Raw genomic sequence first — 14,043 nt, forward strand, 5'->3', positions numbered from 1 at the left:
ACACGCTGCGAGTCCCGACAGGAGCCCTGGGCTGAGCCACAGAGGGGCCTGCAGAGCAGGACTGGCCCCTGGGAAAGCTCCTTCCATCTTGGGCTCCGGCATGGGCTGTGGGTGGCAAGAGAGGGAGGAAGGAGGCAGCCAGGCAGTGCTGGGCTCCGCAGGGCAGGGGGTGTGCGTGCAAATGCACACGCACATGTGTGTACAGGCTCAGGCTTGCGTGCGTACACAGGTCACCTGTGGGGGCACGGGTGGGGTGGCGCTTCCCTCCAGGTGGCTTCAGAGGCCCGCTGGGTAGATTGCAGGCTCCGCTATCTCTTTCCACCCCCTACTTCATCCGTGATTGAGGCTAAAGGTCTTGGCAGCAGTGTTTTATAGCAGCTGTCATCCTGGCCTGCCTTTCAGGGTTGTTTGTTGTCAGACTCTAAATTGGCTTCCTCCATTACCTCTGCAGGGATTCACAATGATTCGGCATTGATTACTTAATTTACCTTGTTTTCCAAGCACATTTCCTCCCTAAACACGGGAGTGAGTGGACGACATACATCACCGTGATGACACCTGAATGGGTCCCGTATCCTGCCTTCTGTTTTTGCTGAAGAGCCAGCAGCTGGAGGCTGGGATTGAAGGATCTAACATATAACCTTAGAGGCAACTCAGACCCGGGGAAGGATAGAGAGGAACAAGGCAAGTCGGGGTGGGGGGAAAGCTGAAAGATGTCCACACTCCTCACCAAGGCTGGACAGAGGGAACCTTGCCAACTGGGGCTCGGCCCCAGGAAAAGTTGAATTGCAAGACAAACGGGTTTAAAAAAAAACGAGCCGACACACAGTGCCGTGGGCCCAGCATGCTGACCCTCCCCACCCCAGGGCTGCTCCTTTTAACGCAAAGTGGGCTGGCCTGTCAGCCTCTCAGCAACGTGGGTGTCACGTCACTGCCCTGGGCCCTGGGAAGGATGCACGGTACCCAGTGGTGCCTCCCGTGGAGCCGTCACTTCTCTGGCAGTGCTGAGAGCGGCTCTTTCCTGTCTGCCCATTTCTGTCCCCCTCTAACCTTAAAAGAACCTAATCACAGGGATGAATCACTAGGCAACTGAAATCAACTCCTGACCTATTCTCTCCTGAATGAGTTATGCCTTGTCTAACCTGCTGATTCTTTTCCTAAATACAATAAAAAGAAGTAAAAATAAAAAGAAGAATTAAGCAGTTAAAGAATGGCTACCTCTCTACCCACAACAGCCTCCCTAAGCGATCCTGCAAGCAGCCCATGTGGGCAAGATAACACCTCGGGTCATCCAGTCTGCACTCAGTGGAGAATGGTATGAATCTAACCCCCTGCCTTCACGATGTGCTGAGACCCTCACCCCACCCCCAACCCCCGCCCCGCTGCCCTGGTTCCCTTTAAAAACTGTCATTGCTGAGCAGAAACTTGGGAGTTGGTCTCAGGACATGAGTTCACCTTCTCCCCAGATTGCTGGCTTTTCTGATTAAGGAACCTTTCCTTTCTACTCACACTTGTCTCCTGAATTACTGGTTTATGAGTGACGAGTGGCTGAACCTGGCTTTGGTTATAGTAAGATGTCACCTGGCAAGCAAACCCATTTGACTTGTGAAAATGAACCCCACACATGATATGGTAAATGGGGCCCCATGAGAACATTTGGGGGCTTAGTTTGGTTGGGGTTTAGGGCTGCAACAGGTAAGCATCCTATCCTTGAAGCCCCTGGAAAACACAAACCTACATGCAAAAAACATCACTAAGAGAGGAGGGTAGTCTTCTCTCTCAGGCAGAAAGTTCAGAGGAGAAGAAGCCAGTCTGTAGTCAGGATGGGTCACTTCTAAGGCTGTAAAAGGACTGTTCTACAATCAAGTGACATTTCAGAAAAGCCGTCTGGAACAACAGTATACCCATATGGGAAAAAAATCAGATCCATCTTTACACAGAGAAAGGAGAAATAAATTCCGAACGCACTTGGGATCTAAACATGCAGACAAAATTGAATGAACAGAAATGGAAGAAATAATCATGAAAAAAATGAAGGGAGTGTAATCAATAATACAAGTTCCAGAGGATAATGTGAACAAACTCCTTTATGATTGAGGAGTGGAGAAAACTTGTATGACTAGGACTCAAAAATCTAGAAAGACACAAGCTGAAGCACGAAAAGATAAATGTGACCATATTTAGAAAAACTATAACCAAAAATCAAAACAAAACCCCCCTCAGCTAAGTCAAAAACACAAAGAACAACCTGGAAAAAAATGTTCGTAAAAAACGGATAGAGAAAAATGGGGCAAAAGATATATCAGCGGTTCAGCATCGCAAAAAGGAGTAGAAATGAAACTGGTCCTTGCACATACAGCAAGAGACTCAGCCTCCTGGGTAAGGGAACCACAGGTGGCTCTCAGACAACCCTGGTGGGGAGCACCGGGCATTTCACAACACTCACTGTCTGCTCAACACTCCCACGTCCACGAACTCACCAGCAGAAACAGGAAGATGGGCCACAGCGTGCCACCACAGAGGCCTGGGAAAAAATGAAGCTGGGACGACTCGGGAAAGCGAACACAGCGGGGACCGGGAGGGGCCTCCTTCCCCGCCTCCTCCCGAGGCAGCTAAACGCAGGCTTGCTCCCCATGGACAGCACACATCCCAGTTAAGGAGAGGCAGTCACCAATGTGTTTTGCTTATATTTGAAAAAGGGAACAACGGAAGGATAAAGAAACCCTGATGAAAATGTGTACCAACCGTGGAGTTAGGGAGGAGAGTCAAGTCACCAGGCAAAGTGCCTTCTTTTAGATTTTTGACTTCGGAATCAAGGCAATGTTTCAAATAGTTTTAAAAGCAGCATTAAATGGAAGAGAAAAGAAATCAGATCCATTTAATTAATAATCAAAACTGAGGAAGGAACTTGAAACATAGCAGTTTGGTGGTGGGACCACAGAGAAGAATGACCTTAAGGCTGGTATTTTAACATGATTCTGCCTGGAATGTTCCTTAATGACAAAAGGGCTATAAAGAAGTGTGAATTTAGTAATTTTACTGAAGTAATATTATGAATATTTTTATGATGTGATATGGGATACAGCTCACAAATACAGAGTGAGGTAAAGCAAGTAGCTAACAACATTAGATTTTTCAGAGGAAGAAAAGAGAGATACAATAAAGTCTAAGATGTACGAATCCTGTAGCTTTCCACTTGAACTGGGATGTCAATGTGGACCTGTAATCTATTTTTCAGTTTAAAAAGCCTATGTCCTGGCTTTTTAAACTGAAAAAGAGAATTCTAGAAAAACATCTACTTCTGTTTCATTGACTTATGCTAAAGCCTTTGACATGTGGATCGCAACAAACTATGGAAAATTCTTCAAGAGATGGGAATGCCAGACCACCTTACCTACCTCCTGAGAAACCTGTATGCAGGCCAAGAAGCAACAGATAGGACCAGACATGGGATAATGGACTGGTTCCAAACTGGGAAAGGAGGAAGTCAAGGCTGTATATTGTCAACCTGCTTTTTAAACTTATTTGCAGAGTACATCATGCAAAATACCAGGCTGGATGAAGCACAAGCTAGAATCAAGATTGCTGGGAGAAATATCAATAACCTCAGATATGCAGATGACACCACTCTTGTGGCAGAAAGTGAAGAGGACCTAAAGAGCCTCTTGATGAAAGTGAAAAAGGAGAGTAAAAAGTTGGCTTAAAACACAACATTCAAAAAAATAAGATCATGGCATCCAGTCCCATTACTTCATGGCAAACAGATGCGGAAACAGTGGACACGGTGGCTGACTTTATTTTCCTGGGCTCCAAAATCACTGTAGATGGTGACTGCAGCCATGAAATTAAAAAACACTTGCTCCTTGGAAGAAAAGCTATGACAAACCTAGACAGCATACTAAAAAGCAGAGACATTACTTTGCTGATAAAGGTCTGAGTAGTCAAAGCTATAGTTTTTCCAGTGGTCATGTATGGATGTGAGGGCTGGACCATAACGAAGGCTGAGCACCAAAGAACTGATGCTTTTGAACTGTGGTGTTGGAGAAGACTCTTGAGAGTACCTTGGACTGCAAGGAGATCAAATCAGTCAATCCTAAAGGAAATCAATTTTGAACATTCATTGGAAGGACTGATGCTGAAACTCCAATACTTTGGCCACCTGATGCGAAGAGCCGACTCCTTAGAAAAGACCCTGATGCTGGGAAAGATTGAAGGCATGAGGAGAAGGGGACAACAGAGGGCGAGATGGTTGGATGGCATCACTGACTCAATGGACATGAGTTTGAGTAAGCTCCAGGAGATGGTGAAGGACAGGAAGGCCTAGTGTGCTGCAGTCCATGGGGTCACAAAGAGTCGGACACGACTGAGTGACTGAACAAGAAAATCAATGTGAACCTGTAATCTTTTTCAGTTTAAAAAAATGTATGTCCTAGCTTTGTCCATGGAAAAGACCTACCAATTTGGTTTCTAGACACCATTTTCCATTCCAAAAAGTCAGGGCATCGAAGAGAATGTGTCACAGCTAGAAAACAAACCTTATTAGTTTTGAGTCAAAAGAACTCGGGAACCAACTTAAGAGAGGCACACCCCACGAGCCCAAAAGAAAGCATCCAGAAAATCAAGAACATTAAGCTTGAATTGAAAGAAGTCAAACACACAGCATCAAGCTCATCACCAGAGTTAAAATACAAAATACCACACCTCATTTGTCAGCCTCGGAATACGGCAGGATACCAAATGACGACCCCGGAAACTGACACTGCTCTGTGGTGATCTAGAGGGGTGGGGTGGGGATGGCAGGAAATCCAAGAGGGTAGGGACGTTATGTATACAAACAGCTTATTCACATCATTGTACAGCAGAGACTAACACAACACTCTAAAGCAACTACATACCCCCAAAAGAAAAAAAGAAATTGACAAATAAAAGGGAAAAATCAAGCACTTAGGGCTTCCCTGGTGGTCCAGTATTGAAGGTCCGCCCTGCAAAGCAGGGGGCACGGATTTGGTCCCCCGTCTGGGAAGATCCCACACGCTGCAGAGCAACCGAGCCCTTGTGCCACAACTGCTGAGCCCGTGCTCCAGAGCCCGGAGCCGCAACTACTGAGCCACGTGCCCTAGAGCCTGTGCTCCAACCAGAGAAGCCGCCGCGATGAGGAGCCTGCACGCCACAGCTGGAGAACAGCCCCCGCTCGCCAGTAGAGAAAGCCCAGCCTAGCAACAAAGAGCCACACACACAGCCAAAATAAATAAACAGACATATTAAAAAAAAATCAAGCACTCAGTTACCTCTCCCAAAAATACAGGGGAAAGGGTTTCAAGGAAGGGACAGTGAAGGAATAACAGAATTAGAATACAACGATTTTGTAACCTCTAATAAAACAATGACCCTGGGAGCTGGGAGCTGGGCGGGGGTGGGGGTTGGGGGCCGGGCTGACAATACAGACCCCTGCCCAGCCCAGGATCGGGAAACAGGACAACTGGGGTGAGGAGCGCAGACACACAGCGACCGCAGCTCTGTCCCAGAAGGGGCCTCTGCCCACACTGCGCAGGAAGCCAGGGAGACAGAGGAACACAGTCAAAGAAACCACAAGTACACAATTAGCCAATGACCTCCTTCTTCAACAATGGAAAGACACGGAAAAAAAAAAGAGGAAAGAAAATGCAGTGGCGGGAGACCTATTCTATTTAGGGAGACTTAGAGAGACAGCAACTAGATGCCATGGATGGCTCTCCATTTAGACCAAGTACATTAAAGGACTGTGTGCATGAACACGACAGCACTTCTGAGGACATTAAGGAATTCCTGTTTATCTTAAGTGCAATGATGCTATTGTGGTTGTGTCGAAAGACACAGAGACACTCACTGCAACAGTTACTGGTAAAAATTCTGAGTGTCTGGGATTTCCTTTAGAAGACTCCAGAAGAAGGAGGAAGAAGAGGAAGAAAAGTCGGAAAAGTTGGAAGAAGAAGGAGAAAAAATAATAATAAAAATGTAGGAAGGGGAAGAGACAGGCTCAGGTGAGCAAGTTCTGAAGCTGTGCAAGAGGCAGACGTGGTTTGTTACACTCTCCTCTCTCAGGTGAATTCTCAGATGTCCACAATAAAACTTTTTAAAGATGAAGCATTTAAACAATACAAGGAGTGTTTTGAGCTGAGCAGCTTCTAAGACTGTTTTCTGAGTAGACCCAGTGAGAAGCAGCTCTGACAAGATGGACCAAGGCAGCCAACCAGCTCCTCAGGGCCTCTTGGGGCCTGGAGACAGAACTCTGGCTGAGCTCCGCAGGGACCACTCCCTGGGCCCTCACACAGCAGTACCTCACTCTAGGCAGATCCCTCGCATTCCCATGATGCTGAGCCTGGCCATGTGGCTTGCCTTTTCCAAGCAGGTGTCAGCTTAAGAAGTGCTTGTGCACTGGGGTTTGATCTCTTACCCCCAGGGCCCCCATGATGGCTGTGAAGTGCATGGACCCTGGCAGGCTAGCATGCCAGAGGCCTGCACCCAGCTGCCTCATCACCCATCCACAGCAGCACTGGCCACTGGACGCATAAGTCCAGCCATCCTAGCCCCAGCTCTTCAGGCCCCAGTGTGACTGTCCACCCAATCTGCACCAACTGTGAACAAGGATACAGCTTCGCTGCTTTAAGCCACTGAGGTTTGGGGTGGTTGGGGCAAAAGTCAAAGATATAATGCATAAAGTAAAAGGTGTAGTCAAAAAGACACTTCCATTTGCCTGCTGCCTTATTAATTAGAGTGTGTTCTTTGGCTGTTCCAATTGCATCCAATAGGTGGAGGAGGATTATGGGGTCTGGACAAATGGACTGCCATTCTGTCTACTTCCTAGCCGTGGAAATCCTGCACCACCTCCATACTCCTGAGCACAATGCTCCAACTTAAAATGAGGTTGTTGCACCACCCTCGCCCCCTCTGCCCACACACACACACAGCAAGATGCTCTGAGGAGCTGAGCCCAGCAGACTCCCGCCCGGGACGCGTCCCTTACCCATCCACAAGCCCCTGCTGTTTAATGATCCGGTGCGACTCCTCCCTGGAGATCCTGCCGTGAAACCAGTGCTGCGTCCTGTGAATCACTGTGGGGACCAGAGAAGGAGGGTAGGCTGGGCTCCGTGCACGGTAGCCGCCTTGCTAAGCGCGCTGGGGGCCACATGGGGCCCTGACTCCTGCGGTCCCAGCTTTCGTGCGCTGTACTCCAGGCCTGCCGTGAGGCTTGGGGAGGGCTGGGAGCGCTTTTATGTTATTTATGTACAACAATATCAAGCCAACATGCCGTGTTTACCTGTACTGAGGGCGGAAGGGTGGAGGGGGCTTTGGCTACCTAGGATATTCATCCGCGTGCTTCGTTTCTGCAAAAGAAATCCCTGCGTCAGCGCCAAGTGAGCTGCGAACACAATCACCGCGCCACCTGGGACACACGGGGCAGGAGGCTGGCTGGGTGAAAGGCCCTTGATGGCGGGATGACAGCTGCCTAGTCCCATGTGGTCACAAGGACCCCTCCCATGTGAGCAGGAGGGCAGACAGCTTATGGGTCGCAGTCGTTAAAAGCAAAACCAGAAGCGTCCCACCCCGGGATATTGCTAACGATCCCAGTGCTGAAGCCGGGCTGTGTCTGTCACACAGAAGACACGCAGTACAGTTCCCGACACACCTTAGGAGAAAACCATGAGCTTCCACAGGGAACTCAGGTCTGTAGCTTTGGGGACATTCTCCTTTTCTGAACACTGTGAAGCTGAAGGATGGGGAGGCTTTCTGAGCCAGAGTTGCCTTGAAAGCTCAGAAAAGCTTGGAAGTTGGGTGAAATTCTTCCATCTGGAAATTAGGAACTTGAGTCTCAGAGTAAAGAGACTGTTCAAGGCTGGGAGGTTGGTCGGCGGTTGAGCCACGATGGGAACGCCTGGCCCGGTGCTCTCCCCAGAGGCCCTGATGACACATTAGCAGGGACAGGGCTGAGGGCCAAGGGGCCTCAGGGCTCTGCTCCTGCCCCTCCCCTCCATGGCAGCCCAAAGACAGGCCGTGGGGGTGGCCAGGTACCGGGGGTGTGGAGGCGCCCAGGCAAGCCACAGCTTCCTGCAGGTGAGAACTCACAGCCACCCCCTTCCCCGCCCCGCATCCCTGCCGCCAGCACAGAGCCATTTCTCTGGGGCAGACCAGGGGTGGGACTGGGCCACAGTCTTACCCTCCAGGCGTGGCCTTCTTCCAGGGCTGCGCTCTGGGCCTCAGCTGGATTCTCGATTACTCTTCCCGTTTGCCCAGAGAAATCCATTGCCACAAGGGAGTTCTCAGAGACACTGCGCTGCAAAGGAGAGGCCGTGGATTCTTGAGACACAGGGAAGCAAGCAGAGCAGCAGGTAGGAACTGCTGCGTGGGATAGCTGTGCAGACCCAGGGAGGGGCAGCAAAGGATGGGCAAGGACCCCGCTGCCAAGGATCAGACAGAACACTTAGTGTCTGAAGGGCCCTTGGAAGAAAAATGGCTTTGGTTTTTCTCAAGAAGAGGAAAGAAACCTTCCAGTTCTCTCAAGATATTCGGAAGCTGCTGGTGAGGCCACTGGTGTCCACCTGTGTGGTCGTCCACAGGGTCTCTAATGTGAATTAAAACTCATCAAAGGAGAGCACAGTTCTTGAGGACCTAGCCTGCTGTGGTCTCCCTTTGCCTGGCAAAGTAATAAAATCATTCTTTCTTTCTCCTCCATTACCAAAAAACCCACAAAAAACTCATCCAAGAAATGGTAACGTCAAAGGTGAGCCAGCCCTCACCAGCAGCCAAATCCCTTCTCAGGTAAGTCAGTTCACAGAAACACGGGCACCGCTTCTGTGGGTACTTTGACATCTCTGAGGAATGGACATTGAGAGATTGTTAACTCCTTATCAACTGGGGGATTTCTGCAGAAACTAACGCCTGTGGTTGGTGATGCTTTTTATTTTGGCTGGCCAAAAAATTAATTCTGTTATTTCACTAACATTTTGCAGGTTATCACATTCAATAGTTACCCCTGTAAAGTTTTCTCCAGCACCATGAGTTTCATTTTCACTTTCTGCATCAGAATCAATCATTGAGGTTTTCTGTCTTTTTGTTGGTCTGATATTCACATTGTCTGAATCAGAACTATATTCTGAAGAACTATCATCTTCTGAGACACTAACATATATGTCACTCGGACACTCAGAGAGGATATCTGCATAAAATTCACTGAAAATTTTTTCACTCAAGATTTCTCGATGTGTCATTTTTGAAAATTTCACAAATATACACAAGGTGCTACAAAAACCTAATGGAGCAAAACATGAGTGATAACAATAATCATAAACTGTATAATGAACCTTTGATCAATTTTAAGATCTAACAACTTCACACAGTGATGTTAATTTGATCACTTTCTAAAAATGTACTGACACTCCTGGCCAATAAATATTTGGATAACAAAAAATGTGTTAATACATCACCTAGTTAATAATGTGTTAAGATCATATTTGGGGAGGATGAACTGTTTCTGCACCTCTGAGACATAAAGTCCACCCTGAGATCACAGGAAGACTCATTACAATCTCAATTTTCACTAGGACTCAAGCATCATGGTCAACAGCACCATGGACCCCCCGGCTGAAATGGACAGAAGCGAAGGTGGTGAAGGCAGCTCCTCAGTAGATGTGGGCGCTGTCAACATTCTGAACACTTGAATAGAGCTCTCAGTGGGAGCCATTCACCAAAGCAATGCTGCAGGGAGACGTGGGAAAGGGGAGAGGGTAGAGAGGGATCTGCTCCCAGCAGTCACACTGCTGAGACGACAAAGTCCATCTCCTGGGAAATGCATGCTGGTCGGCTATTCTGGCTCCTCGGGGCAGCCTCATCTGAGAAAAGATGCCCACAGCCCGTGCTGATGCAGCAGCTGAAGAGGAATGTGGCTTCAGAGGTGCAGCTTGACTTACCACTGGAGTCGAGAAGTGGGACAGCATGGCCTTCCTCTGCTGTGGGATTCTGTAGTTCTGGTAAAGGAGCATCCCATACTGAAGAGGTAAGGAGGGCCAGAGTCAGTCACCAGGGCATCTGGAGCCCCTAAAGCCCCACACGGGGCAAACCCTTGGCACTCAAGAGCCACACTCAAGAGCCAATAATGGGCGACAACTGGGTGAACTTAAGAATAAACACCCAACAGAGCCCTGTCTCTGGGGCCTGCCACCACCAACACTCCACGGTCAGTTACCACTATCTGTCTGGGGGTGCTGGGTGGGCAGGAAGTGGTCAAAGAAGTAACAACATAATAATGCCTAGCAAGAACAATTAGCCTTACTAAATGTTGCTCTGGGCAAAGCTCTGAGTGCTTTATGCTGCTCTTTTATTTAATCCTCTCTATTTTATGAAATATGTAGTTTATCCTCATTTCACAAACAATAGAACACAAACAAGTGAAGCAAGTTGCTCAAGGTCATGGTAAAGTAAGGATTCAGGTTCTGAATGGACAATCCTGCTTCCAAACCAGTGCTCTTCCTAACCACCAGCCTCCCTGCCCAACCAGCTCAGCAGCTTGGGCCTTATTTCCTCGGTCAGTAAGCACTGAGTGTCCTGCAAAGCCTCCTATAGTCCTGATGTCCCAACCTGCCTCCTCAGTTACACCTTCAAACCACATAGAAAAGAAAAAAGGAAGAGGAAAGAGGAATCCAGCGGGCTGCATTTTCCTCTTCACTGTTCTTCACGGATGTGAACTCATTTCCAGCTCAAGGACCAGCAGTAAGTACTCACTTCTAAAGCTAACATATTTGGAACATGATGAAAAGGTCTACCGTAGATACAGTCGCACCCCAGTGAGACAGGAAGAGAGAGAGCAGGTCAAAACAAATGTTTCAGATGTAGTTTAGTCACTAAGTCATGTCCAACTTGGTGACTCCCAGGCTCCCATCCTCCACTATCTCCTGGAGTTCGCGCAAATTCATGTCCATTGAATCTTCTGCCACCCCCTTCTCCTTTTGCCTTCAATCTTTCCCAGCATCATGGTCTTTTCTAATGAGTTGATTCTTTGCATCAGGTGCCAAAGAATTGGAGCTTCAGCACCAGTCCTTCCAATGAATATTCAGGGTTGATTTCTTTTAGGATTACCTTGTTTGATCTCCTTGGGTGACAGTCTTGTGGAGAAGGGGCCTGTGTAACTCAGGGAAGCTAAGAACCACGCTGTGCAGGGCTACCCAAAATAGATGGATCATAATGAAGAGTTCTGACAAAACATGGTCCACCAGAGGAGGGAGTGGCAAACCAAATCAGCATTCTTGTCTCAAGAACTCCATGAACAGTATGAAAAGGCAGTATGTTTGTGATGATGGCCAAGAATTTTCCAAACAAATAAAAATACACCAAGCTACAAAATCTAGGTGCGGGATAAGACAAAACAAAAGGAACAAATAAACAAAATCAGCCAGGAACATCACGCAAAACAGAAACAGAGAAAATGTAAAAGCAACCAGAGAAAGACTCATTATTTTCAAAGAAGCAATGAGAAGGACAGCTAACTTTTTAACCTGCATGATGAGAGTTAGAAGACAATGGGATGGGAGAAGCACAGGATCAAATAACCCTAATCTAGGACTTGATCAACTGTGAAAAGTTCCCTCAATAATGAAAGCAAAGTCAAAATAGACATGGAGAGATTTTGTTGTCAGCAGGCCCATATTCAAATGGCTGCTGAGTGGAGTTCTCGTCCTAGAGAGAAGAGTGTGGATTCAGGAAGAACGAAATGCAATCTCTATGGCCACATCTGACTTGTGTCCAAAAGGACAGCACAGGCCCTGATGGGTGAAGGTGACCAAAACCTCAGCATGCAGTGTTATTCCTGGCCCTGTTACAGTTTACATAGCACAGAGCCTGAATGTTTCTCAAAGTTTAAAGGAACTCAATTTTTTTTTTTTTTTTTTAAAATGGGAGTTCAATTTCTCCCTCTGGGTTTTCCAGTTAATTTTCAGGTTTTTCTGTCTTGCAAAGAATGTCCATTTCATCTTGATTTAAAAACTTAGGTAGACATGCAAAGTCTGTCTTTACTGTTCCCATTTTTAAAATGACTGGGTTTTACATCCTTCCTTCCTTTCTGCTCTCCATGTACTTTAATTCCCGTTTTCATCTGTTCACATAGAAAAGACATCTGTGTTTATAGTTCACACAGGTGTGAACTGGGGCTGCTCACACACCATGCAGTGCAGTAGGTGGGCAAGAGGCAGGAGGGGATGGGGCAGGCAGGCTTTCAAACTGTCTCATGGTGGAAATGTGCTTCAGAGATGCTATGAGTGGAGGCTGTTTCTAAACAAAAATTGAAATGGGGGAATGTAAAAATAAAATTTGGGAACCACTGGACTTGAGAGATCTTCTTACAGGAAAGAAGGTAAAAGGGAAGGTCTACATCAGGGACTTTGATTATTTTAGGCTTCACGAAGTAATCAGATTTTGGGGGAAAAAAAAAATCTGTGACTGTCTTAAGCCCTAGTAACTAATTTTCCAAATAAGCCAACATACACACACACCAAAAATTAACTGTTGATCTACCACCATATCAACAATATTTTATAAAATACTGTTGATATAACAGTAGATCAGACAATCAGAGTTTTAGAAAGTTTAAATTAGCTAAGTTTATACACTCTCAGATTAAAGAATAAAGCCATTACCGTGAATGCAGCTATTAACTGCTTGTGGAAAGCTGACTGCACTGTCCCCATTTGCTTTGTTTTGCTGTGCCTAGAGAAGTTGTTGTTGTTTAGTCACTAAGTTGTGTCCAGTTCTGAGACCCCATGAACTATAGCCCACCAGGTTCCTCTCTCCATGCAGTTCTCCAGGCAAGAATGCTGGAGTAGGTTGTCATTTCCTGTTCCAGGGGATATTCCTGGACCAAGAATCAAACCTGTGTCTCCTGCATTGGCAGGTAGATTCTTTACCGCTGAGCCACCAGGGAAGCCTGGCCCTAGAGAAGATATTTCCCCAAATTCTCAGCAGTCAGAGGACTGGCTTTTGGGAACCTCAGGTCTGAACTTCTGGGATCCAAACAGGCAGTGAGCTTGGCTGTGTGCTGGCAGGTGGCACCACCAGATGGGAGGCTGGAACACAGCTGAGCCATTCTCCAAGTCCCACCTGGGCTTCCCAAGAAAGTCCTCCAAGGGACATGGAGTCTTGGCCAGCCACGCTCCCAGCACTCTCTCCACACTGTACTGTGAAGGCTGAATTTCCCCCCAAGTTCTCATAATGATCAAATGGGGTAACATGAAGCTCCAAGCAGGGGCGTGGCATATGGTGAGCTTGCAGCAAACCACCGGTGCTATCAGCAGAGCTGGCACACTTTGCCTCTACCCGACACAACTTCTCAGTCCCTGCACTTGTGCTGCTTCCAGGTGCTGTAAGCAACCTCTGCTCCAGATGCCTGTGCCAGGCAGGAGGCCCCTTGGCTGCCGTTGTGCCCAACATCCACTTTAATTGCCTTTTCCATGTTAAGTGATTCATTACAGAATTCTGTGGGGTTTTTTGTTTTGTTTTGCTGTTGTTGTTTTAAAGCTTCTTTAAGAACTCGAGTTTAAAAAAAAAATTATATGTATTTTTTATCCCTGCTTGGGTGGCTTACAGGATCTCAGTCACCCACTAGGAATTGAACCTGGGCCCTGGCAGTGAAAGCGCTGAGTCCTAATCACTGGACCACCAGGGAATTCCTAGAGTAGGGGTCCCCAGCCCCTGGGTCACAAACGTGCTGGTTCACGGCCTGTTAGGATCTGGGCTGCACAGCAGCAGGTGAGCAGCAGGCGAGCGAGTGAAGCTTCATCTGTACTTACAGCCACTCCCCATCACTTGCATTGCTGCCTGAGCTCAGGAAAACAAGCTCAGGGCTCCCATTAATTCTGCACTGTGTAAGCTGTACAATGATTTCATCATATATTATAATGTAATAATAAGGGAAGTAAAGTACACAATTGGAGAAGGCAATGGCACCCCACTCCAGTACTCTTGTCTGGAAAATCCCATGGACGGAGGAGCCTGGTGGGCTGCAGTCCGTGGGGTCGCTAA

At 47.4% G+C, this 14,043-nt stretch overlaps 1 protein-coding gene across 1 annotated transcript in view; it reads right to left on the reverse strand.

Annotated features, from left to right (window-relative positions):
- Positions 1–14,043, reverse strand: part of GRB10 (growth factor receptor-bound protein 10) — a 226,299-nt gene that overhangs the window by 8,778 nt on the left and 203,478 nt on the right. The window contains exons 13-16 of the mRNA XM_010831055.1: positions 9,945–10,022; positions 8,195–8,311; positions 7,298–7,364; positions 7,004–7,091 (exon numbers count right to left, since the gene is read on the reverse strand). Coding sequence (XP_010829357.1) covers positions 7,004–7,091; positions 7,298–7,364; positions 8,195–8,311; positions 9,945–10,022 — 350 coding nt within the window. The remainder of the gene's footprint in view (positions 1–7,003; positions 7,092–7,297; positions 7,365–8,194; positions 8,312–9,944; positions 10,023–14,043) is intronic.

Source organism: Bison bison, unplaced genomic scaffold (genome assembly GCF_000754665.1).
Source record: "Bison bison bison isolate TAMUID 2011002044 unplaced genomic scaffold, Bison_UMD1.0 scf7180017864522, whole genome shotgun sequence".
Classification (NCBI taxonomy): domain Eukaryota; kingdom Metazoa; phylum Chordata; class Mammalia; order Artiodactyla; family Bovidae; genus Bison; species Bison bison.